This window comes from Misgurnus anguillicaudatus, chromosome 17 (assembly GCF_027580225.2).
Source record: "Misgurnus anguillicaudatus chromosome 17, ASM2758022v2, whole genome shotgun sequence".
Taxonomy (NCBI): Eukaryota; Metazoa; Chordata; class Actinopteri; order Cypriniformes; family Cobitidae; genus Misgurnus; species Misgurnus anguillicaudatus.
Genome location: NC_073353.2, coordinates 33,579,200 through 33,606,335, shown reverse-complemented (window position 1 = coordinate 33,606,335; position 27,136 = coordinate 33,579,200). Strand labels below are relative to the sequence as shown.

Below are 27,136 nucleotides of genomic sequence, written 5' to 3'. Positions count from 1 at the left end.
CAAAGTATCGCGAGAGCAACGCAAGATCAGATTGCTTCATTTGCATTTAAATCGCTCTCGCGGTATTTTAACGTCATATGTTGCGCTAAGCGGTAACGCATGAAGTCAAATACACCAAATGTCCAAATATACCAAATACAGGTTTTTTACATTTACCACAGTTTTAAAGTATTTTATGTTTTAATAGCTGACCGACTGTACGCAAAGAGCATTCCCATGTCAACAGATGCGCTTGTCACAGCCAGAGTTAACTCGGATTTAGGATACTACAATTTAAAACCGGAAATAAAGTCTGGATTAAATAACATTAAACGTATTTAGTAATGTTACTTATGATGTAGTAACATCAAAACATTTAAAGTGTTTAGTAACATTAAAAGAGCGCCATTCCAGGCATTATTTCCGGGTTGAGGTGGAAATATCCTAGATCCGATTTGAATTACAAAATTACATGTTGCAACAATGTATTTATTTATTTATTTATTTATGCTTGTTTTTCCTTTTCCCCCACATTATATTATATGTATGATAAAGAAATGTGGAAAAAATAAAATTACAAAAATAAAGAAATTGCTAATTAATTATATCAGTGGCCCTATATTGTTTATGGGAGTAAATGTAGTGATTTTCCTCACACATCTAAAATGATCATTTTACTTTCTGTTTTCTTTGGTTTAATGCACAAATCACAAAAAGATTTTAAATATATCCATCCGTCTTGCTGAACTCCTGCAGTGACATGCTGTGGTTCACTCCATTTAACCTCAATTATATATTGTTACTGATTTTTAAAAAGGAAAAAATACATTTGTATACTACCTGGACATGCAGGACATTCTTTTCTTATCAAAATCTTCAATTGCTTATTTATTTGAATACTGTGACTTTCCCAAATCTGTTTTCATGGGTTATTTTACCACATGCTCAGTTGACTTGTCTGAAATGCTTGCAGAAGACCTTTAAAGTCCTGAGATACAAAAGAGTCCCCTTCACCAGCTCCTGTCAGCAGTCCATGATTTGTGCCTTGAGGGCCTCCCAAGGCCACCTTGCTAAATCCTATTGAACAGGCTGTAAAACCCTTCAGGCGGACAGTCAGTGCAATAGGCACCGAGGAAGGATTGCAATGTCATCAAAGAGGCATGCTGTGCAATTTAGAGACATGCATGAATCAGGACTTCAGACCCCTCTGCCATAAGTGCAGAGCAGACATTTGCCTGAGAGTTGTTCACTGCTTAAACAGCATTTAATAGAAAAGAGCAGTTTACATTTCCAAGCACTGAGAATGAAAAGATACTTATTTGAGGTGAGAAATTAAACAGGATGTCACTTAATCCTAACTCAAACATAAAGGAAAAGTTAATCCAAAAATATGAATTATCTCACCATTTTCTCACTTTCATGTCAAGCTTTTGTGAAACATAAAAAATGCATTTTATAAGAATCACATAAATACACAATAAAAATATATGACTATAATGATTATATTGGTATATAGGCTACTGAAGAGTATACTGGTTAAATAACAGTATATGGGCACACCTTATATCAACCCGGTATATAATAACAGTATATGGGTATGATGGTTATACTGGTATAAAATAACAGTAGACTGCATGTGTATATGGGTCGAGATGACATGAATGCCAAGATTTTCATTTATAAAAGGATTGTTTTTTACATTAAACATATATATCATCTCAAAAGCATACAGTACAAATCTTTAAAAACATACCTGTTAGAGGAAGAAAATGAATCTTTATTTTCAGTTTTCAGACAATAACAGTGTTAAAAGTAAACACATTCATGATATGAGATGGCTTGTGAATGACATCCATAATGTTAATATTGTGCATGAACAGACAAAATATCTAAGCTATGTGTAGACATGTCATGGAAAGCTCAAAAAGCAGTGCCAAAGAAATTATGGCATATAAAACCAATGATTTATTCAGTGCTTCTGAAACACTGTACAGCACATTCTGGTTAAAGTCCACATGGTTGCACTGAACACATCAGTAGCACTCTTTAGTGAATCAGGTGTCTGAAATGCCGTACAAATTGAAGATAAAGTGTCTTTATAAAACACCTCTATACATCTTTCCAAACACTGTCAGCAGCTGTTTTATCATCAGTGAAAAGCACCATACGTAACAAAAGCTTTTTATGCCTTGCAATGAATTATGGATAATGTAACTGTTATGGAGTAACAGTGCAAAGTCTTAAAAGTCTCACAAAAATGCAGCTCTCCCCTCTTATGACAACTTTTATCAAAAATTCTGGAATCAACCAGGGGAGTAAAACATTGACATTACGAAGAATGTCATATGAAATTTCACATTAATTACAATAGAAAAACACAAAAGTGATCCTATAAATGAGACAGAATTAAAATAATTTCATTTTGTACAAAAGTCATTTGAGGGATAAGTATTGCAATATTCAAGGCACATCACTCCTTTCACGCGAGTGACTCTTTTTAAACTATTTTAGTCTTGCACTTTAATCTGTGACAGATTCTGTAAGAAGTGCTTGCTAAAATGAAAAACAAAAAAACTAATTCAATTTTTGTTTCTGTTCCAAATCATATTTTAGCTCTCTTCATTGCAAAATAAATATGTTCTCTTTTTTAATTCTAAAACTATATCAGGTTTGCCTTCCTGTTATCCAGCAAACCTTGGACAAATTGGGTTTGGACAAATAAATGAAAAAGTTACAAAAGTAGCTAAAATTGGTTAACTATACCAATTAAGACATAAAAAAATTGGAACAACACAGACAACTAACAATTCATATACAAAATTTGATATGGATACACTGCCTCTCTTGGCCTCACTTCTCTGGTTTAACCCCCTGAAATTATGTGCCACTGCCCTGAGAAAGAGCAAAAACCTCCACGTTCGATCTGCCTCTTTGGCATGATGGTGAGGGAGAACTGACATGACTGGCAAATTCTTCTTAAGGCAGATGCAGTTCTTTAAAACATGTATTTTGTTATATTCTTTTCCATTTGTAGATACAGGCGTCTGTTGGGGCGGATCAGAGCCTGTATAAGCAGATGTGTGGAGCGCAAAAACACATTTGGACGGCTTTATTTCTTGAACTGCGACATGTAGCTGTTCTCGATGCAGAGGACGATGTAGGAACTGGAACAGCTGCTGGGTGTCTGATGAAGGAGTTGACCCGTCTGCAGAGATGAGGACAAGCCTGTCACCGCTCGGTCTCCAGTCCTCCATGTCTCGCAGTAGTTATCCGTCTGCCGGTGACCCTTGCCATTAGACCCGTGCCAGATCATCTTCTCTGGCCTATAGGATGGGAAGTACAAAGTTTGCATCTATTGACACTTATATGTTATTCCATGGTTTTGAGGAATAGCTGACCACTGGATTTGCAAAAGTGTATGAGTTTCATGGCACTGAATTAAAAGAAAAATGCTAAAAACTTTTTAAAGGCATGTAGCCTAACATGACCCTGGACCACAAAACCAATGGTATTTTTTTTAAATTGAGATTTATACATTATCTGAAAGTTGATAAAACTGTTAGGATAGGACAATATTTGGCTGAGATATAACTATTTGAAAATCTGGAATCTGAGGGTACAAAAAATCAAAATGTTGAGAAAATCGCCTTTAGAGTTGTCCAAATGAAGTCTTAAGATAAACACATTTTTGAAATATTTTTGATTTGGCATTTTATAAAATATCTTCACGGTACATGAGCTTCACTTAATATCCTAATGATTTTGCGCATTAAACAATAATTTGGTGTTATAATTTTCACACATAAAATGTATTGACTATTCAGTCCTTCCGGGAAAAAAAAGGGAAGAGCAAGAAAGAAAGAAAGAGTTTTTTTGGTGATTGCTGCGGGCAAAAATCCTTGATCTTGCGGCATGTTTTCTTAAAAAATGCAATGGAATATGCGGGATACTTATGCAATTTTATGCAATGAAATTACGGGAACTTGCAAAAATTGCAGGAACTTGCAAAAACTGTTTGCAGCTTTCAATGATGTTCACGTCACATAATCACATCACTTCATAACGTTCCCATGCCATCAGGGGACATGGTTGCGCTTTTGTGAAGTAAATGCAACATTTTTCAACTTTCTGCTAAGATATATGTGATTTTTGCTACGAAAATGCAAGGATTATGAAATCATGCAAGCCCCGCATATTCTGCGTACGGAAATCTGCAATTTATGCTGCGAAAGTGGGGCGTATTTGAAAAAAATGCGGCCCACGCATAAATATGCGGACTTTGGCTGATTATGCATTGAATCATGCGATCGCATAATCACGTTTTTCTGGAGGGACTGGCTATTGCTACAAATATATCTGTGTGACTTATGACTGGTTTTGTAGTTCAAGGTCACATATAGATTTTTAAATCTGCAATCTGTAATTTTCTGCTCTATTTCGCCATCTCTGTTTGAAGCATAAAATTGCAGGTAACTTCACATACTTAGCTGTGGCTAAGTGGTGTTATATGCATGAAATATTTTATTAGTTTATTTTTGTTATTGACACGATTTTCGCTTTTTCATGCCATGAGCACGAATTTCTTTTTCGTGTCACTCAGCGCGAATTTCTATAAATAGTTTTTCGTGTCCGTGGCACAACTTTCTTGATCACGTCATTTTATATTTTGTTTTCTATAGTTTTTTTCTATTTTTAAATCATTGTCGCTTGGGGTATATTTGGGGTTTGATTTGGGGTTTGGATGTAATTTTATGCGTTGGTTTCTACATTTTATCTTTTGTTTTTAAACTATTTTCGCTTGGGGTTGGTGTTAGAGTTGGGGTTTGGGTTAGGATGTCTGAAATGTAACAGAAAGTGATTCTAACCCCAATCCTAAGCGACAATGGTGAAAAAATTATTGAAAAAACTACGAGAAATCAAAATATAAAATGACACAATAAAGAAAGTCGTGCCACGGACATGAAAAACTATTTATAGAAATCGTGCTCATGGCACAAAAAAGCGGAAAAACGTGTCAATAACACGAATAAATGAATCAAATATTTTGTGACTATAACACGACTTGCCATTAGATTGGGTTTCTTGATCGTGTCGTTTTATATTTGGTTTTCTGTGGTTTTTTTCTGTTTTTAAATCATTGTCGCTTGGGGTATATTTGGGGTTTGGATGTAATTTTATGTACTGGTTTCTACATGTTTTTCTTCCACTTTTAAAAGTATTTTCACTTTTTTTTATTAGAGTTTGGGTTTGGGTTAGGATGTCTGAAATGTAATAGAAAGTGATTCTAACCCCAACCCCAAGCGACAATGGTAAAAAAACAGAAAAAAAACTATAAGAAAACAAAATATAAAAAAATGACACGGTAAAGGAAATGGTGCCACGGACATGAAAAACTATTTATAGAAATTTGTGTGAGTGACATTCGTGCCCATGGTGAAAAAAAGCGGAAAATCGTGTCAATAACATGAATAAATTAATCAAATATTTCGTGACTAACACAACTTGCCGTGAGATTGGGTTGAGCTGTACGTTCGTTAAAATCAACATTTCTCACAAAATCCGACCCGACAGCTCAACTTCTTATTATGATTATGTAAACTACTTTTTCAATATTGATTTTTGTTTATTTATAACTAAAAAGTTACAGATTGCAGCTTTATGTCCAATTGTTATTCATTTGTATTATTATACATAGTTGGGTAGGGGTTCAGGGGGGCACAGCGTAATGCATTTTGGCTTTGGCTTAGTCACAAAAATATATTTGGGTAAAGCCAGTGGCACTTACCAGGCACTGTCCCTCAGGACATCTCTACCATCAAATGAGTAAATGGAAGCACCGTCCTTCATTCTGCTCTCTGAATCACTGAAGAGAGACTCCCAGCTTCTGAACAGCACTTGATCCTGCAGACAGACACAAGTTGAGGACATTTGGCAGTTTTGGGATTAAAGAAATCTCGAATAGCATAGCTGATTTCTTTAATAAACTTTATAACTTAAACTTTATATGAAACTTTACAGAGCACTTTATGAATAAATGATGGAGCGCACACCTTAAGATTAACAATTGGTAGCGTATCTCGGTCAGATCTGCGGACGATGCTGTAGAGATCCTGGAGTTTGGAGGAAAGGAATGCTCTGAATGTTCCCTTCAGACCCACGGCCCGAGCCTGCTGGAAGCACATGAAATCCGCCCCACGAATGCCTCTCATGTTGCCCACTTGTGGAGAGTTTAGAGCAATAAGATGCAACTGCACAGTTACACAAATTAAAAAATGTGTCAATGAAAAGGAAACAAGCACATACAATTTTAAAAGTCATATAAAAGTTTAGTAAACTAACCCCAGGTCCAGATGTGTGCGTGTGGCCTTCCGGTTGGTTGACGGGCGGGCTGGGACGACGAGGAGGAGTCACGGGGTATCTTTCAGGGTACCTGATAGGTGATTGGCCGGAATCGTACCTGCTGTCGGTGTTAGGTGGGTATCTAGGGTCGGGCAGAGGGGGATATTGCGGTTCTGGGTAGAAGGTTTCAGGTGGACTCGGGTTTCTGTTCTCTGACTCCCTCGGCAAATCAACAGGCTGGTGTGGTGGAGAAATCTGCTCTGCTCCGTTGTTGGCTGTGTGGTCCTGGGAATACGGGACAACGGGGGGTGGCTCAACTGCTGCCACCTCATTATCCTGGAGGAAGAACAAGTAAGCTAAAGTCAAATCTTCAGCCCTTGATATGTAGTGTATATCCATAAATAGAAACTAGCTTTGATGGGTGGTGGGTGCATATTTGAATGTTAAAGCAAAAAACTGAGATCTTACCAGATCTACATAGAAGGGTTTATAATCTCCAAGCTGCAAATCAAAGACAATTGTGTGAACTTAAGGGAAATGCATTGTAATAGAAATAGGTTATTATAGCTATTAAGCAGTGGCGGCTTGTGACTGCTTATCCGAGGGGCGCAAATTCAAAATATGTGTCATGTGTGTTGCTTGTGTTTTCACATATGTGTTTGTTGCGTCATGTGGACCATGTGCATCACGTGTTTTGTCAAAATAAGTGCCTGCTGCAAACTCTGATTACGCATGAGATTATGCAGGTATCTGGCAAACGCGAACGTCTCTTTTATCATAAACCCTTTAGACACGTCTGCAGCAGGCACTTATTTAGAAAAGAAACGTGATGCACATAGGATTACTCGACGCACGGAACACATATTTTGAAATTACGAACCAGACAACATGATGTGCTACATACATGTTTGACGAACTTTGCATTGAGCACCCTCGAAAAAAAGAAGTCACCAGCCGCCACTTCTATTATGAATTATAAAAAATCTATATAAAAGGTCTTAAAAAAACGTAATATAAAATTTGCTTTCAGATATTTAAAAACTTTGTAACCAACAACTGAATTATAAAATATATAAACAATTACAATAATATGATAAACTGTATAATAAAATAAACAAAAATATATTTTATAATATAATAAGAAGACATATTTCTTTGGTTGAATAATATTTGAAAAAAAAAATGCTTTGCTGGATTACAAATTTTTTTGTCTTAATTATATGCTAAGTACAGCAACACATGTACAGTAAATATAAAATTGCAATTTTTTATTTTTTGAAAATGCCAATTCAAGTTTTTTTAAAGAACAGGTGTTTTTATTGTATGTTTTAAAAGAGACATTTCACAAGACTTTTTAAGATGTCAAATAAATCTTTGGTGTCTCCAGAGTACATGTGTGAAGTTTTAGGTCAAAATACCATATAGATAATTGTTAAAATTAACACTTTGTAGGTATGAGCAAAAATGTGCCGTTTTGGTTGTGTCCTTTAAAATGCAAATGAGCCGATCTCTGCACTAAATGGCAGAGCTGTGGTTGGATAGTGCAGATTAAGAGGCGGTATTATCCCCTTCTGACGTCACTAGGGGAGCAAAATTTCAATGATCTATTATTTCACATGCTTGCAGAGAACGGTTTACCAAAACTAAATTGGGTTGATCTTTTTCACATTTTCTACGTTAATAGAAGCACTGGGGACCCAATTATAGCACTTAAACATTAAAAAGTCAGATATTCATAATATGTCCCCTTTAAATGCGCCTGAAAGCATCATACCATCACTTGTCTGACTCCATTTTGAACTCTGAGGTAAAGGTCACTTCTGTCCATAATATATATGAGGGCTCCTTCTGTTTGTCTGCGTGCTGTCGCGAGCATGATGTCATAAGACCTGAGCACAGTCACCTGTCAACAGCAAAAAACAGCATGTTACTTTTTACTTTCAGTTCACCACATTCTCTTTTCATCTCATCAATCATACAAACAAACTGTAAAATTATTTAAGTTTCAAACTTTGTGTTTTATCTGTAAACATTATGGTCTTCTGAAACGAAGGTCCCACTCACCCCAGTTCCATGTCCGGGGATTCCAGGAGGGCCTGGCGGACCTGGGGGTCCGGGAATACTGAGTGCTGAAACATCCAAAATCACATACTACTGTAAATATACAGATCTCAGATTTATAAAAAAAATTCCTTAAAGGGCATTCCACTTTTTTTGAAAATATGCTCTTTTTCCAGCTCCTCTAAACTTAAACATTTGATTCTCGTTTTGGAATCCATTCAGCTGATCTCCGGGTCTCGCGCTACCACTTTTAGCATAGCTTAGCATAATCCATTGAATCTGATTAGACCATTAGCAACACGCTAAAAAATAACCAACGGGTTTCAATATTTTTCCTATTTAAAACTTGACTCTTCTGTAGTTACATCATGAACTAAGAAAAAAGTCCCCCCCCCCATTGAAAGTAACCAAGGAGACTTTTTTCGGGTAGTGAGTAATATCACTACGCCTGCTGCAGCCATGTTACAGCAGCAAAGTCCTTGATTATTACGCCAGAATGAGAGTTTAGTTCTTAGCCATATCTGACTAGAAAATCACTTTTAATTTTCACAACTTTTAATTTTCTGTCAGTCTTAATACACGATGTAACTACAGAAGAGTCAAGTTTTAAATAGGAGAAATATAAAAAACCTCTTTGGTTATTTTTGAGCGCAATGCTAATGGTCTATTCAGATTCAATGGATTATGCTAAGCTATGCTAAAAGTGCTAGCGCCAGACCCAGAGATCAGCTGAATGGATTTCAATACGGTAAGAATCAAATGTTTAACTCAAGGGGAGCTGGAAAATGAGCATATTTTCAAAAAAAAGTGGAATGTCCCTTTAAGGACATCATAATGAAGAATGTTTCCTTACATGGTCTGTAGGGCCCTGGCAATGATGGCGACCCTGGAGGACCGGGGGGTCCTGGAGGTCCTGGGTTTCCTGGACGCCCATCGTAACCAACCCCAGGTGGTCCAGGTGGGCCCTGAGGTCCAGGTGGGCCTGTGATAGAGTCTCCTTTAGGTCCCTAAAAACAAGACCTTGATAAGAACTAAACATTCACATTAAGAGTAATTTTGCTTCTAACCATGTGAATCCTTACAGGAAGTCCAGGGTTTCCTGGTGGCCCTGCTATAGCTCCAAACCGAGGGTCATAAAATCCACCACCTGGTTCTCCTTTCTCTCCTCTTGGACCAGGCTCGCCACGTTCTCCTTTCATCTCATTCTGATGACCCAGACGTCACATTTTACTTAAATATTGAAACAACTGTTTTATCAGATACTTTCATTTATGCATTTATTAGTTTAATTCACATACCTTAAGAGTATAGATGTCAATATCAGATGTAAAACCTGTGACAAATTATACATTAAATATGATAATGCCTTGTACAATGCAGTTTAATACTGATGTCAAGCTGGTAATTCAGTGTGCTTTTGTATTCAAGTGTTTAAAAAAGTCATTTACCTGGGGTCCCAGGTACGCCAGGAAGACCCTGTTCTCCTTTCTCTCCTTTTGTAGCTTTAGAAAACAAAAATTATTAGTGCTGCTATGGATGATATGAAACATTACAACCAAGTTCATTTGGTTTAATTTGGATTACTGAGCTCCTATGAATTCTTCACAATAAAAAGAAAGTGCAATAATATTATCATGCTGAGTTTAAGGTCTTTAACTATGTACATTTTATAAAATATCTTTTATTTGTTTGTACAAAAATGACTACTGTATAAAAACTTACCTGTATACTGTCTAACAAAATCTTCATATCTCTGAAACATAAGAAGAAAATTACAAAGATGAAGATGCTAATAAGGAGCCAAAAGGCATGATCAGCATATAGTATGTAGCTATATTTGATGCATGAATTACAGCTTATTTGACACAAAAAAGCACTTACGAATCTATCCAAAGGTGCAGCGGGTCCAGGGGGACCGGGAGGTCCTGGAGGACCAGGTTGACCCTTAAAAAGTACCAAAAATTACTCATCAGGGCATAACATCTACAGTATATAAATACTGACAATTTCAACAGTGTGTGGTGTACTCACCGGATAGCCATATCCAGAACCTGAACCTGGATCTCCTTTTTCACCTTTATAACCATTCACACCTGGACGGCCCTACAGATATAGAATAAAAGGCATTTCCTACATGATTCAATGCACTAGACAACAATACCTACTACGGTCATGTTGTTTTAAAGCAAGAGACTTACGGGTCTGCCTGGCATTCCAAATTCACCCTTCGGACCTGGAGGTCCAACTGGTCCCTAAACATGATGGATAGGTGTTTGTATACTATATCCTTAAAATATGAATACATAATAAAATGTAAAAAATAAACAAACTTACAGGAGGTCCAACCGGTCCAGGAATTCCTCTCTCGCCCTGCATCAAATAATGTAATGTAGAAATTGAAAAAAAACCCAGAACTGAATATCTGTATACAAACAAAATACCAACGATGGATGCTTACAATGCCCCCCAATCCACCAGGGTAAAGTGGGTTTCCATCAGGTCCGAGAACATATCCAGGTTCTCCTTTCTCTCCCTGCAAACAAAGTCATTTTGCAAAAGTGAGGTTTATTGCGCTTCAAATTAAGTTTTGTTTATTAGCTGCTTCTCACAAACCTTAATGCCGTAACCTGGTGCTCCAGGTTCACCTCTGTCACCTTTCGGTCCCATTGGGCCCTGATGTAATGAAGAGAAAAACTACTGTATAAGATGAACGATTACGGCTTTAAATGTCCTTGCAGGTCAATTGGTAGAGCATCGCATAGCAGTGCAAAGGTCATGGGTTTGATTTCCAGTACACACATACTGTAATGCCTAAAGCCTGATCAAACTAGACTTTCACCATGCAAAAGGTCCCGCTTTGACATACAGATTATCTGTTGGTCACACGCTTTCACGTGATATGAATTTGCGGGAAACTTTTCGCACGAGCTTGCGTTTCCAGGATGATGCATTTGCATGCGTATGAATGGAAGTCAATGGAACGATAAGTGCAGTTTTGACTGCACCTTAAATGGATAGTTCGGCCAAATATTATATTAAACCCATCCGAGATGCATATGTCCATATTTTCTAGATCTTTCCATTTATAAACTGTAAAGTTATGTGGTCCACCTCCTTCAAGTCCAAAAAATGTGCATCCATCCTTCACAAAATTAATCCAAACGGCTCCAGGGGGATAAACAAAGGCCTTCTGAGGGTAATCCGTGCGGGTTTGTCATAGAGATACTTACTTTTGTGAAAGATGGATGCACATTTTTTGGACTTGAACGAAGTGGACCCCACTTAAACGAGGTGGACCCCGAGGTGGACATTTTCTAAAATAACTGAAAATGTGTTCGTCTGATGGAAATATGCATCTCGGACGGCTTTAGGGGGAGTAAATCATGAAGCTATCACTTTAAAGGTGCAGTGTGTAAATTTTAGCAGCATCTAGTGGTGAGGTTCCGAATTGCAACCAATGGTTCAGTCCCCTGCTCACCCCTAGCTTTTGAAACGCAAAGAGAAACCATGGTAGCCGCCACAGGAAAAACGTGTCATCAACGGAGACAAGTTTGTCCATTAAGGGCTTCTGTAGAAACATGGCGGCACAAAATGGCGACTTCCACGTAAGGGGACCCGCAGTGTATGTCGGTAAAAGCGTACCATTCTAAGGTAATAAAAACATAATGGTTCATTATAAAAAGGTCTTTATACACCCCGGATAATATAGTTTTGTATATTATTTTGCATTTCTGTCAAGAGATCCCTCTAAAAATTACACACTGCACCTTTAAGTCACTTAAATAATGCTAATAAATGTTTCTCTCTTTACTTCTTCTTACCTACACTTTGCACTTGCATTTGGTTACATGCAAAACGATCTAAAGTATAAGGTTTAATGTAAAAAAAAATCAAAGCCAACTATAAACTTACAGGGAAACCTGCTTGACCTGGACGACCGGACCCTCCCTGAAAAGATCCAAAAACAAAGTAAAATATTGTAAAATTTAAAATATTAAATTATCTGGTATCTTAATCTAAATATATCCTCTTAAAGGGATAGTTCATCAAATGTAAAACTGCCATGATTTATTTTCCTTTAAGTCATTTCAAATCGAATTTATGGATTTCCGCCCGTGGACAAAATGTCAAAACCTGACAGACCCGGGCACAGGAATTAAAGCATAAGAAAATTCATTTTTGAGTAAACTATCCCTTTAACAACAGACAGTTTTTTAGCAATAAAAGCAGGATGTTCATACCTGAGGCCCTGCTTCTCCAGTTGCATCATACTGTACGGAAAAAACAACAGCTTAATAAAATCATGAACAATAATAGACAAAGAAGCAACAAATTTGAAGACTTACATGTTCACTATTCCGATAAACAATCTGGCCAGGTGGTCCTGGAGGACCAGGTGGACCAGGAAGACCATTCCCATCTCGACCAGGTTCACCCTAAACAGATGAAAACAATGTTTATTAACAAAATTAAATGTTTCAGAGTACCAGGTATTACACATATTGACTTCAGATCTGTATACAATATGAACTTACTCTTTCGCCTTGGTCTCCTTTGAACCCCTTTGGTCCCTGCAGACAGAAGTAAAACTTTTTGGAATTGGGGCACAGAAGCCACGTGATATTAACATCTATCTTACCAAAATGATCTAAAGTGGATAGCACTTAATAAAGATGTAAACATTTTGTAACCGTATCCCCTAAGTCACCTGTCAATTAAGTGATCAAATATTTGGGAAGTTTTCACAGAACTTGTGAAACGTACCTGTGGTCCAGGAAAGCCATCCAACCCAGGCCGTCCATCAATTCCCTGAGGCCCTTCGCTGCCTTTCTCACCAGGAAGTCCTGGAAAACCAGGCTTACCCTTAGAAAGAAAATACACATATCGTAGATGAAAAAATGTATATTGAAAATAATGGGCTATAAATGTGATTTGTATGAAAGTCTTACTGGTTGTCCTGGCAGACCAGGAGGTCCCTGAAATGAAATGGACAAAACATAAGACAAAATGTTAGATGTTCTCTCATTTGTAAGTTATTTCTTTGTTTGGATAAAAGCGGCATGGTAAAGAACAAATGTAAGAATAAATGTAATGGATAAACTATTAAAGGTTGAACTGGGTAAAAAGAAAACTAACCCGCACTCCTGTAGGTCCTCTTACACCAGAAATTGAACCGAATTCAAAAGCAGAGCCTTCCATATCATCCTGAGCACATAAAACAAACAAAAAATTAAACTTGGATAACAACAAAGTTATGGAAAAAAGTTTTCATTTTTGAAGAGTAATACTCACAAAACCAACACGATAACTTGGGCCAGGAGGACCAGGTGGTCCCGGTGGTCCAACGGGTCCCATTGGTCCTGGAAGCCCAGCAAGTCCACTCTCTCCTGGAAGACCAGGGGTACCAGGAACACCTTGGGCACCCTTTAAAACAAAATTAGTCCATGTCTATTAGTTAAAGGTCATCTATATGCTAGTGTACAAATAAATTTTTAGCAAAAAATACACATTTACAGTCGATACTTTCTTCTTGAATAACAAATCCAAAAACTTATAATGACTTATACTTCACACAATAATATTCCAATTGTATCGTGTTATTGACATTAACATTGTCTATTTTGCTGTGAATACACCTGTAGCGCACATTCAAGGCTATTGGCTATTAAAGCTGCGTTTCCATTCAAAAATTGTGTACAAATTTAACGCTATTTCAAAAAACTATTGCGAAATGACCGTGTTTCTATTAAAGGAACACCCCACTTTTTTTTTAAATTTTATTATTTTCCAGCTCCCCTAGAGTTAAACATTTAATTTTTACCGTTTTAAAATCAGCTAAATGGATTCCAAAAGGTTATGTGAATACAATGTAATGTTGTTGTCTCGCTATAAGTAATTCCAAAAACCATGGCGACGGATGTGTTCGACTTCTTACCGTGGGTTCACACCAACCGCGTTTGAGGCGTCAAAATCGAATCTACCGCATCTAGTTTGCCGCTTGAACATTTTGAATTTACTCACTTCATTCGCACGTTAAAGCTGCGCATGAAATTCTAGTCATCGAGACATTCACGCGGAAATTTTGTGTCATGGGTGGGCCTTACATAGGCTTCTGCGACTCCGCTCGCTTCCTGTAATCACGTCACTACTAGAGCAAGCTCCTGATTGGTTAAGGCGGCGCGTTTTTCCGCCAATGTTCAAATTTTACAACTCGCGCATTTGCTGCTGCAGCACTCAATTCGCGCCATTCGTGTGAACTACACGCGTGAATGAGGCGGTATTGCGTCTGCCGCGCTAAACGCCTCATTCGCGTCGCGAGACCTCCAGAGGCACGTCAACGCATCTTCACATTGACGTAACATGAAATCACTTGCGCTTGCCTCCTCTACATGCGGATGACATCAAAATACCACGAGAGCGACTCTAAAGCATACCGAGCAGTCAACTCCTGAATCTCGCTCGAAATTGCTGTGTTTCCATTGGGCACATTTTCAATTCGATATTTCAATTTGCGCAATAGGGCTTGGGCGTCGTGACGTCATTACTTGTCGTGGCGGCCATGTTGGTTGCCTCCTTTACTGCTGGGCTCCATGCTGCGCTCTGTTTATAGACATACTTTCTCTCAATTGTGTGTCTTAATTTAATTAATTTATCGTTATTTTTTCAACCATGGTAAACCGTTGCTGTATTAATAATAAAGTAACACATTAAAAGTAATTTACATTAAAAATGACAGATTACAGAAAACGTCATTATGTTTTATTCAATATCGGAAACCAAACATTAACCTCAACCCCTCAGTAATGTGTATACATGACATATAAATGACATTTATATATACGACAGTGAAGTATAACATCTGAATATTAATTTATATAGCTTAAGTCAACATTGAACATAAGGGAACTGTCCCGGTTTACTCGCCCAAAATACGGGAAAATTTCAACATTCATCTTTCTGTTGCTATCCCTCTGCTGACAGCAAAAACTGCTGCATTAACTAAGCTACTTGTGATGCTAGGTCATACGTGACTTTGCTTACAGATTGGCGTGAAATCGTGCTCTCACAACAACCACGCTGTTATCTTAAAAGGCTCTTTATTAACTCTTTTTTCATATGGATCCTAACCGTTAATAGTTCCGATTTTGTCCACATACGGGTCCCTGCTTCCCTGTTTAACGTATCCCAGTAAATTCCACATCCTTTTCCGGATTTTAACATCTTTTTTCTTTCTTTTAATTCTCCCAACTCCACCGCTGCTCCTCGTTCAACTTGCTGTATGTTTACATTCGCGAGGCCACCATCATGGCCGCGACGTCCCAGAGTGCAACGCGGTGCCCAAGCCCTATTTGAAGGTTAATGGAAACTAGTGATTTACTTAATGGTGAATTTAATTTAGGGGAGAAAGATAGCTACCAAGCTTTATGCAGAACTATTAGTTATTAAAGGGGACAGAGAATGAAAAACCATTTTTACCTTGTCTTTGTTGAATAATGGTAGTCTACCCGCATTCACGAACATACAAAAAGTGCTAGACATGCTGAACATCTCAGTCTCATAGAAATTGCTCTTTTAGAAATGTCAGCCAGAAAACGGCCCAATCTGAAAAACTGATGCTTATGACATCACAGGCATCTCACTGCCCCTCCACTTTAAAATAATTGGCTACATTTTTTGAGTGGCAACAAAGTCAGCCAATCAGTAATGAGAATACAGGTTTAGCCAGTAGGGGGAGCCAAATAGGTGCAAAACCACTTGTTTAAAATCCCCCACCCTAATAGAGCTATCTGAGAGAGGTTTTTAGGAAGCTTCTAAGGCATTACACACCCAAACAAAAAAAATGTGTCTACATGTCACATCACAGAACAAGGATAAATACCCCGTTCAATCATTCTATGTCACCTTTAAAGAAAAGCGTAGTATTTTTAATCAACACAACAAAAATCCACATTTTATCACAGTTGCAGAGAATTAAACCGAGATCCTTGTGTTGGTAAGTGATGTGAATGCCTATGAAAGTCATTCGGCACGCTCAAGACCTGCAGCTTTAAAGAAGAAGGATGAGGTAACGTAGGAGAGGAGATCAGAGAGATAGCTGGGCAAGTAGGAGTTTTGCTACAAAAAAGACAACATAAAAGACCCTGAGTGGGCTCGACTGTTTCACAAGATACTAAAAACTATATTCTGCTCCATTTATTTCGTGCAGCACTTATCAGTTCAGTTGCATGCGATATTTGTACTTAGAATACAAATACGTTTAGATGTGTGAGACTAGTCATGTAAAGTAATGTAATGTACAGATATAGGTCTGTTTCAGAATCAAGTGACTTGTTGTCTGCAGCCTACACAGTAAACTGCAACCGCATTACTATTCGAGAATAGTAACCCTAATAGTAATAGTAACCCTATTCAGATAGCAGTGTCATAGAAACATACTACAAACTCAAGTGAAATAAAAACGACGAGTCACTCATTCAAACTAATAATATGTGTTACGTGACTGATTTAATTATTTTGACATTTGATACATTTTATTTTTCTCGATTCATCCATCACCTTGGATGAATTTTTTCTAGAGTGACCATACGTGGCATTCTTCCAGGACGCATCCCGTCCAGGATTTTGTGTTCGTCTTCCGGAAGTCGTATTTGTCGACCGCATACGTCATAGAGGATTATTATTATTATTACAGAAAAGCAATCGTTACATTTTAAGGTAAGAATGAAACTACGATTGTATATCTTATGTTTTTAACTGAATGGCGTATGCGGTCAACAAATACAACTTCCGGAAGACGCACCGAAATCCTGGACGGGATGCGTCCGGGAAGAATGGCACATTATGGTCACCCTAATTTTTTGGCAAGCTCATTACTGGGATATCCATCTCCAGACTACTTTAGATTTACCAAAACTTATTATTTCTTAAAGGAAAACACCACAGTTTTTCAATATTTTACTATGTTTTTACCTCAACTTAGATGAATTAGTACATACCTATGTTTTTTCAATGCGTGCACTTTTAATCTTTGTACAGCGCCTTGTGAATGTGTTAGCATTTAGCTTAGCCCCATTTATTCCTATGGCTCCAAATAGGGATGAATTTATAAGCCACCAAACATTTCTATGTTTCCCTATTTAAAGACGGTTACATGAATAGTTACACAAGTAAGTATGGTGGCAGAAAATAAAACTTTTGTTTGGAGCCATAGGAATGAATGGGGCTAGGCTAAATGCTAACACATTCAAGAAGCGCTGTACAAAGATTAAAAGTGCACGCATTGAAAAAGATAGTTATGTATTAATTAATCTGAATTGAGGTAAGAACATAGTAAAAACTTGAAAAACGGTGGTGTTTTCCTTTAAAATGCAATATAATACAGTATGATTCCAACTTTTTGAAACAACCTTTGTGTTGGGAGTGTGTCAATAATGCTAGATTTTATAACAAAGCCTATACTTCTACTGTACGAGTGTCCATATTTTACAAATTTACCTTCTCTCCCAGAGGTCCAGGTAAACCCAGATCACCGGCGTCACCCTGTGGAGCACATAATCAGTACAATGTCTAAAGATAGCAACTATTACAGAGATCTCAAAAGTACTGAATTATGCAAGTCCAAATCCATTAAAGGTCAAGCACGGATATGTAGACAGGGTTCTCATACTTTTTGACAAGCGATTCTTTTAAATAAATACATTGAATTTTTATGCTTAGTATATAAATGGATAAATAGACGACACTATAAAATGTCAATTGTTCAAAGAAAACTAACAAGAGTTTTTACCTTTTCTCCTTTTGGTCCAGGTAAACCTGATTTTCCATCAGCACCTGGAGTACCTGGAAGTCCCTATTATAAACATAAAATCTTTATATGAGATTTTTTTTACTTATATATGGGAATATCATGGCTTTGTTGAGATGGAGAGACAACATGACCTGAGCCTGATATTTATGTACACATGTGTCATATCCTTACCGGTTGACCTGGAGCACCATTTTGACCGGGTGGACCAGGAGGCCCGAAACCACCAGACGCTGCAGATTCGGGGCCAGGGGGTCCGGGGAGGCCGGGTGGACCAGGTGGACCTTGCAAACCTGGCGGTCCCTATGAAGAAATATCAAGAGTCTAAATCATAACCTGCTCAATTTTGTCACAGAAAACTAATAAAAATAAATGTTTGAATTACTTGACAGACAAAACGTATAAAACATCTGCATACAAGTTACACACATAAGATAAAGAAAGAAATAAAGTTTAAAATATGACTAACAAACAATGTGACACTCCACCATAGAGACTCTAAGAGAACTATGAGTTAAACTATAAGTAAATATATACCTACCCGCATATTCTCAGCATCAAAACCAGAACCCTCCATGTCCACAAATGTCTGTATTCAGAGGAAACCATGTTTTAAACAAGGCTTTTTTGTTGATATATGATCATTTGAAGAAAAGAAAGACCAATAAAACAGGTCCTTGAATGAACTCACGGGTCTGTCAGAGCGAGTTGGGGGTCCTGGAGGGCCAGGAGGCCCTGGAGGCCCACGGGGTCCTGGATTACCATCACCTCGGTCACCCTAAAATGATACATGAAAGACATATGAATAATAATGGACATATGAATGGTAAAGACGTCTGCTACTTATGAGCTCCCATTTCAGTTAGGATCCTGCCTTAATAGTTGACTGTCAACTTAAATACTTACTTTCTCTCCTTTAGGTCCTGTATTCCCCGGAGTTCCTGGAAAACCAGGAGGTCCAACAGGGCCCTGTTACAAATACATCAACATTATAAATGCAAACAGCATATACACAGCAATACAGTCTCTAGTAATACTGAAATGTACAATGTGCATGTTTTTCTTAAGTAAATACGTTACAGTATGAGTACTTACCGTCTTCCCATCTTCACCAGGGTCACCCTATAAAAGCAGACAGAACACAATCTAAGTTTTGTTCAGATATGTCTAATGCATTATGCATAGTCTTTAGGGCAGAAGCACAATTCGCCTTTGTGCTTGAACTGATGCATATCTCTAAACTGTATTAAAAACACCATGATAAACACCATGGAAACCAATTACTGTCCTAATACATCAAAAGCAAATGCAATACACACATTTTCATTTTGTGTAAATGCGCCTACTTAGAGATAAGACTCCAAAATGAAAGCGATAAATAATTTTCGGCATTCTGTGCTACTCACCGGTTCCCCATCAGTTCCGGTAGGTCCCGGGGGTCCTGGTGGCCCAGGTGGTCCTCTTGGTCCCGTCACCCTCTCCACTACTGACCCATCACCTCTCACCTCTACCTCTGCACTGGGCCCTGGTGGACCAGGAGGCCCTTGGGGTCCAGGAGGGCCACGGTCTCCCTTTGATCCAGGATAACCAAAACCAGGACCGCCCTAAAATCAAAAGGCAGTAAACAATCTTAAGAAAACTTTGCGCGCATAAAAAACAATCTCAGCAAACAGAAATACAGTGAGGACAGGTAACAGGTCTATTTGCTTACAAAGAAACTTATTTTTGTCACCATGCACCCTGTTTCGGTAACTTATTCTTTTAATACACATTTCACAGTTGCAGATATATTCTGATTAAGTATTTGAAATATATATACTGTAAGTAGAGGTATTTAAGAAAGTCGTTCTTAAATCTTAATTTGTTAATCTTTCAAAGATTATCACAACCAACCTTCATGCCTTTTTCTCCTATTTCGCCCTGTAAATACAGAGAAAAAAAGCAGTGCAGTTTAATAGTAATACTAATAATTCAATTTAAAGGGACATTATACTTTTTTTTGAAAATATGCTCATTTTCCAGCTCCTCTAGAGTTAAACATATGATTTTTTAACGTTTTGGAATCCATTCAGCGGATCTCCGGATCTGGCGCTAGCACTTTTAGCATAGCTTAGCATAATCCATTGAGTCTGATTGGACCATTGGGATCGCGCTAGGAAATAACCAAAGAGTTTTGGTGTTTTTCCTGTTTAGAACTTGGCTCTTCTGTAGTTACATCGTGTACTAAAACCAACGGAAAATTAAAAGTTGCGATATTCTAGGCCGTTATGGCTAGGACTATACTCTCATTCTGACGTAATAATCAAGGAATTTGCTGCTGTACCATAGCTGCAGCAGGCGCAATGATATTACACACTCCCCAAAAATGGTCCCCTTGGTTACTTTCAATAGCAGGGGACTATTTTCAGGCGCTGCATAATATAATTGCGCCTCCTGCAGCCATGTTACGGCAGCAAAGTCCTTGATTATTACGCCAGAATGAGAGTATAGTTCATAGTCATATCTGCCTAGAAAATCACAACTTTTTATTTTCCGTACACAATGTAACTGGGTGATTCTCACGAAACCATTGAAACACCACTGCACTAATGATTTTAGCTTTAAAATGTGTAATATAGTAACATTAAAAAGCATCAGAATTAACACAATACTTTGTTCTACCTTGCACAATGTGTGATTTCAACATACGAATTTATAATTGTAAATTTTATCGCATTTTCTGCTGAAATTCTCATTACCGCAATGTGTCCGGCTGTGTTTGAACATGCGTTATGTTGTTATTTAATCAAATTAAAACAAAAATATTAAGAAAAAAAATAAATGGATGTTTTGCTAGACTACTTTAGATGACAGAAAAAATATTTACTGAATATTCATGTATAATAATAATGAAGAAAAATTAGGAAAATGATGTGTCCATGCCTGATGTTCTTATCCTCCGCAACAGTTTTTGAGAACAGTTTAAGCACACATACAAAATTTTAATCAAGTTTGATTTTGAGTGACCAAGCACATGGACCAGTTACTTCAAGATGGCTACCAGGTAAGATCATTTTTTTACAGTTAATTTGAAATATTGTCTTGTCAGAATGCTTACACGACATTTTGATTATCATTACCGCAACAGATGCTTATTAAATGTTAATTTAATTAATAAAAGCATAATACTTTGATTTTAAATGCATGTGCAGAATCTCCAAATTATGTTCTTTCAGGTTTGTCATGTCATTTTGAAAATATGTCAGTGTTGATGTTTTCTGACTGTTGCGGTAATGAGATTTTTTAGGACTAATTTTTTAAATTATGTTACAAAAAGTGTTAAATGATAAGTAAAAGTTTTTAAATTAATGTTCCCATTTACTCCAGACTTTGTTTTTAAATGTCTGATGGGAAAAAAAGTAAATTTAAGCAATTTTTACATTTTCATGCTTGACATTTTTAAAACCAAGTTTTCGTGAGAATCACCCATCTACAGAAAAATACAGAAACTTTGGTTATTTTTTAGCGCGATGCTAATGGTCTAATCAGATTCAATGGATTATGCGAAGCTATACTAAAAGTGGTAGCGCCAGACACGGAGATCGGCTGAATGGATTCCAAAACTGTAAAAATCAAATGTTTGACTCTAGGGAAGCTGGAAAATTAGCATTTCAAAAAAAGTGGAGTGTCCCTTGAATAAAAAAACGCCTAATGACAGTCAAATATATGAGATTTTATTTACAAATGATTAAACCAATTTGCATGTTGCCTTTATTGAACTTCACATACTGTATTGGCTTAAAGCAGGAATGCAGTGGTTCTCAAAGTTTTCGGTATCTCCCACTTATCCCTTTTCGGGCCCACAAAAAAATCATGACATAAATTAATCTCAAAAATTGTAGCCTTAGCTAGTTTAATTTCACAGAATTTATGGTAAATGATAAATAAATAAATAAAATTATTAAATAAATATTTCAAAAAACATGCAAATTATGCAACTTCACATGGCTTCGGACACCAGGTTGGAAACAACTGATTCAGTAAGGTTCACACCTTCTCTCCCTTTGATCCTCCACCAGACACAGAGGCAGACCCCGAATCACCCTTTGGTCCCACAAGGCCCCGGTCACCTTTGGCCCCCTTCTCTCCTCTGTCACCTTTATCTCCTTTTGCACCAACAGAACCTGTAGATGTTGATATAAATTATTAAATGAGGGTGAATCTTACAAAGTCTATCAAGAACATGTCTGGGCTATATTAAATCACAAAATCAAAATAAATAAATAAATAATATTTTGTTTAAAGAAAATAAATCCTGATTTTTGAACAGTCAAATGGGGCAGTACCATACGGTCCTAATAAAGATCCTAAAATTAACGATTAGATATGTATTCATTTGATAAACTACATGCACCTTTGAGATACTAATAACTTTGAGGTACTAATATGAACGCTCTCGGTATGAAGGTGTGCTTTTCAAAAGGGTACCGATTTAAAAAAGAAAAGATACAAAAAAATTGAAGGAAAATGTCAAATCAAAAATATGGACCTAATATAGGCCTCATTTATATTCATTTCTTTTATTCCTTTATTTGATTTTGAGGTAAAATATAACCTGGACATATTACTTCATAAGGGTATACTATTAAATATTTCTTCCAAATGTATTCAAAACACCACACATTTGTATAATAAAATACCTGCAGAAGGCATATACCAGCAAAAGCTTATTTCAAGCAGCTGAATAAGCAGTCTGTTTACAATAAGGATATAACACTTATGCTTGTCCAGTAAACACTGAACAATAAACATACATATGCATACAACATACATATGTGGCATCGCTAGCACTCGCTCCCATTAAGCTTGCATCCTGTTTGGCCATTCATAGACATCGATGCATTTATGCATCTCATGCAAAGCATCATGTAGAAATTCGGCAGAGAATTTCTATCCATTTTGTATTCGAGAGATTTTCATCTCCTCACCGGCGACCCACCTGCTGTACCTGCAGGACCGAGTCTGGACTCCACAGAATACCGCAAGCCATCATCAGCTGAGCCTGAAGCTCTCAGAGAGTGGTCAACTGTGCTTGAAGCTTGTCTAGAAACATCATGTGACACTAAAATTTGCTTGCTAATATCAACTAAGGTGTGGGTTTTTCCAGTATCACCAGATGTTTGTCGAGAATCACTGTGTGAACCAGTTTGTCGAGAATCACTGTCTGAGCCAGTTTGTCGAGAACCACCATGTGAAACAGTTTGTCGAGAATCACCGTATGAACCAGACTTTTTTCGAGAACCACCGTGTGAACCAGCTTGTCGAGAATCACCGTATGAACCAGACTTTTTTCGAGAACCACCGTGTGAACCAGCTTGCCGAGAATCACCGTATGAACCAGATGTTTGATGAGAATCACCGTGTGAACCAGCTTGCTGAGAATCACCGTATGAACCAGATGTTTTTCGAGAACCACCGTGTGAACCAGTTTGTCGAGAATCACCGTATGAACCAGATGTTTGGCGAGAATCACCATGTGAGCCAGAAATTCGGCGAGATAATTCAACAGAGCCTAATGATCATTTAGAGTTATTAACTGCTTGTTACCATATGAAAAATAATCACAGGTTTTATATGGAGATGCTTGTATAGATTTAATCCATCTATTACAAAGTCTAAATGTTACCCTGGACCACAAAACCAGTCATAAGAGTAATTTTTTTTAAATTGAGATTCATGCATCATAAATAAACCCTTCATTGATGTATGGTTTGTTAGGAAAAATATAAAACAATTCTTAAATTAAGATGTATTTTCTTAATGAGCATAATGAAAATAAGTCTTATTTTTAGACAAAACATAAATAATTGAGGTAAATTTGTGATTAAAACAAGCAAAAATATCTGCCAATGGGGTGAGGAAAAAAAATCTTTAAATAAGATTTATTTTTTCTTAAACACGTAATTCAAGCAAAATTTTCTCACCCCATTGGCAGATATTTTTGCTCGTTTTATGCACAAAATCACTTAAATTTGATATTTTTGGTCTATACTTATTTATTGGTCTATATTATTTCAAACTACACTTATTTTCTTGGGTCGTTTTGCTCATCAAGAAAAAGCTTTAGATATTTTTACTGAAAACAAGACAAAAATACTAAGAATTTTTTTTCTTGAAATCTTTTTTTGCTGTGTGCTTTAAGCACAAATTTACTTAAATTGTTTATCTTTTGTCTAAAAACTAGACTTATTTTCTTAGGTCATTTTGCTCATCAAGAAGATATATCTTGATTTAAGAATTTTTAGACAAAAATACTAAGTAAGAAAGTAATTTTTTTGCAGTGTAGGATAATGCACTGCAAAAAATTATTTTCCAGAAAAAAATCTTAAACATTTTTCTTAAACACTAAATTCAAGAAAAATTCAAGTAAAAATCTGCTTACCCCATTGGAAGATGTTTTTGCTTGTTTTATGGACAAAATCACTTAAATTTGATATATTTTTTTTATAAAACTATATTTATTTTCTTGGGTCGTTTTGCTCATCAAGAAAAAGCTTTAGATATTTTTACTGAAAACAAGACAAAAATTCTTGAAAATAATTTTTTGCTGTGTGCTTGGCCAAACAGTTGGATATCTGTTTGAAAATCTGGAATCTGAGGGTGCAAAAAAATCTAAATATTGAGAAAATTGCCTTTAAAGTTGTCCAAATGAAGTCCTGAGAAAAATAAATGAATAAATAAAAGTTTTGAAATATTTACAGTAGGAAATGTACAAAATCTCTGGAACATAATATAATAACATAATAACAAAAATCTGTAATTCTAGCCAATACGATGTATTTTTGGCTATTGCTACACATATGCCTGTGCTACTTCAAACTGGTTTTGTGGTCGAGGGTAACAAATGTCCCACCTGAGTTATAATGGCCAAATTTTGTTTGCCAGAAGAGGGAGCCAAATATCATAGTGGCTCCGTCAATAAACTCAATGGGCTTCCATAAAGCCAGTCAATTTCAACATGCAAGAATTTCAGAGTAATGTTTAAGAACTTGTAGACAACTTCATTTTTAAGCAAAAGGAGTGAGGACTGATGAATACTACCATAAGAAAACCTTAGAGATGCGTTGATTTTGTCCATGAAAAACATAAAATAACAAATAAAAACACAAGAATGATGATAAAGATGTTTGCTTCAATCTATCCAAACTTTAGTCATTTAGGCCAAAGTGTATAATTTCTCCATTACAGAGACATACATACATATTATTTGGGATAAACGTATTTTAATATCCAAAATGTAATGTCAAACTAGGTGATGGTACCAAATGATGACAATGAACAGAGAGACACACTTACCTGTCTGCTGTATTACAGAGGTCACCGGTGGCTGCTGGATTGGTCGAGAGGATGGAGGTGTAACCTGCAAATGATATGATGGATATAAATCACCTGACCTTGCATTTAGGACAACATGTACTGCTGATACAGCAGAACCACAAACTTGATGACATACCAGGCATCAGGTTCTTAAAACTTTTTGATTATCATATTTCAAGCAGGGATTGAGAAAATGGAGACTTTGGCGAGAGAAGACACTGAGTGCTCTGATGGCAAATGTAAGGGGATGCTGGCAGGGTGTATTTTCGGACAAACGTCCGTGCTGGGGAATGGAGGCCGTGGGTCCCAGGGACTAAAGATAGGGGTCGGGTGGGCAGGTGGGAGGCTGTGCGGCTAGACAAGGAGGGGTTGCTAAACATCTGCCAACACTTCTTCGGAGATGGAAGAATCTCTCCAGCCACTTGCTGATAGACGAACGTCTGAGCTTTTTTACTGACCTTGAACGGATTACTCAAGAGTGAGGAAGGATCTTAAATCGCAAGAGGATATTTTTTAAGTGCTGAAAAGAGGGCCATTCTTTGCCGACACATGTTTTTTGCATTCTGTTCTTCCTGAGACCAATTTGTATATTTAACTTGGATTGTAATGGCTTTATTTGGAAATATTCCAGAGCTGGTGCACATCATGACTTTGGCATAGAAATTTGAGAAGTCTTTAAAAATATATAAAAAAATGCAAATGCAATTCAAATGGTAAAGTGTTGGCTAAAATATAACAATTTAGAAATGTAAAACATCTTTTGTACAAAAAATAATACATTACATTTATGCATTTACATAGACAAATAATGTCTTCATGTAGCTCAATTGGTGGAGCATTGCATTAGCAATCCAAAAGTCATGGGTTCAATCCCAGGAACAAATACGAATAAAAAAAACTATACAGAGCATTTAGACCAAAAATATAAAATTTAAGTGATTTTGTGCATAAAACAAGCAAAAAAAATGCCATTGGGGTAAGCAAATTTTTCTTGCATTTTTCTTGAATATAGTGTTTAAGAAAAACGTAGAAAAACTATATTTGGCGTGCTCACGTGAAACTTTGGCGTGCTCAAATGAAACTTTGGCCTGCTCACGTGAAACTTTGGCATGCTCACGTGAAACTTTCATGTGTTCACACGAAACCTTCATGTGCAGAAGTTTAGTTTTGCATTTGCATGTGAAACTATTGCGTGCGCAAGTGAAATTTTTCGCTTTCACATGCACAATGTCACGGTTAATCCGTGTCATGTCTTGTCTCTGTTCCGATTGTTATCACCTGGACATTCATTGATTAATTACCTGCCTCATCACACCTGTTTGTCATTTAGTCTGTGTGTGTATATATACCTCTGTCTTCTGTTTGCTCACTGCTGGATCATTGTCATTGATACCCTGTCTGTTCCTGTGTTAAAGTTCCTGTGTTCATGTTCCTGTGTTCCTGCCCTCGTGTTTTTATTATTAAATGTTATTTATTTTGAACCTTGCATTTGCGTCCTGTCTCTCCAACCCTGTCGTGACAGAATGATCCAGCCTAACTGGACGCAGCAGGTTCACGGAGGGCGGCTCCCCCAGGAGTTTCGTCGAGGGGGAGTAG

General features: G+C 37.1%; 1 protein-coding gene across 4 annotated transcripts in view; it reads right to left on the bottom strand.

Annotated features, from left to right (window-relative positions):
- Positions 1-1,735: 1,735 nt before the first annotated feature.
- Positions 1,736-27,136, bottom strand: part of col18a1a (collagen type XVIII alpha 1 chain a) — a 109,517-nt gene continuing 84,116 nt past the window's right edge. For 3 of the 4 annotated variants that reach the window (XM_073854650.1, XM_073854647.1, XM_073854649.1), the window contains 38 exons: positions 25,520-25,583; positions 23,163-23,735; positions 22,217-22,347; positions 20,078-20,104; positions 19,591-19,788; positions 19,280-19,306; positions 19,091-19,153; positions 18,876-18,962; positions 18,726-18,773; positions 18,359-18,487; positions 18,167-18,229; positions 17,875-17,919; positions 13,672-13,803; positions 13,516-13,584; positions 13,329-13,355; positions 13,144-13,242; positions 12,915-12,950; positions 12,726-12,815; positions 12,621-12,650; positions 12,292-12,327; positions 10,993-11,052; positions 10,838-10,912; positions 10,714-10,749; positions 10,578-10,631; positions 10,411-10,482; positions 10,261-10,323; positions 10,102-10,132; positions 9,828-9,881; positions 9,678-9,712; positions 9,462-9,584; positions 9,233-9,386; positions 8,383-8,447; positions 8,093-8,221; positions 6,787-6,819; positions 6,319-6,654; positions 6,030-6,227; positions 5,765-5,880; positions 1,736-3,302 (listed from right to left, as the gene is read on the bottom strand). In XM_073854650.1, coding sequence (XP_073710751.1) covers positions 3,089-3,302; positions 5,765-5,880; positions 6,030-6,227; positions 6,319-6,654; positions 6,787-6,819; positions 8,093-8,221; positions 8,383-8,447; positions 9,233-9,386; positions 9,462-9,584; positions 9,678-9,712; positions 9,828-9,881; positions 10,102-10,132; positions 10,261-10,323; positions 10,411-10,482; positions 10,578-10,631; positions 10,714-10,749; positions 10,838-10,912; positions 10,993-11,052; positions 12,292-12,327; positions 12,621-12,650; positions 12,726-12,815; positions 12,915-12,950; positions 13,144-13,242; positions 13,329-13,355; positions 13,516-13,584; positions 13,672-13,803; positions 17,875-17,919; positions 18,167-18,229; positions 18,359-18,487; positions 18,726-18,773; positions 18,876-18,962; positions 19,091-19,153; positions 19,280-19,306; positions 19,591-19,788; positions 20,078-20,104; positions 22,217-22,347; positions 23,163-23,735; positions 25,520-25,583 — 3,822 coding nt within the window. In that variant the 3' untranslated portion in view covers positions 1,736-3,088. The remainder of the gene's footprint in view (positions 3,303-5,764; positions 5,881-6,029; positions 6,228-6,318; positions 6,655-6,786; positions 6,820-8,092; positions 8,222-8,382; positions 8,448-9,232; positions 9,387-9,461; positions 9,585-9,677; positions 9,713-9,827; positions 9,882-10,101; positions 10,133-10,260; positions 10,324-10,410; positions 10,483-10,577; positions 10,632-10,713; positions 10,750-10,837; positions 10,913-10,992; positions 11,053-12,291; positions 12,328-12,620; positions 12,651-12,725; positions 12,816-12,914; positions 12,951-13,143; positions 13,243-13,328; positions 13,356-13,515; positions 13,585-13,671; positions 13,804-17,874; positions 17,920-18,166; positions 18,230-18,358; positions 18,488-18,725; positions 18,774-18,875; positions 18,963-19,090; positions 19,154-19,279; positions 19,307-19,590; positions 19,789-20,077; positions 20,105-22,216; positions 22,348-23,162; positions 23,736-25,519; positions 25,584-27,136) is intronic. The other variant, XM_073854648.1, reaches the window with a different exon arrangement.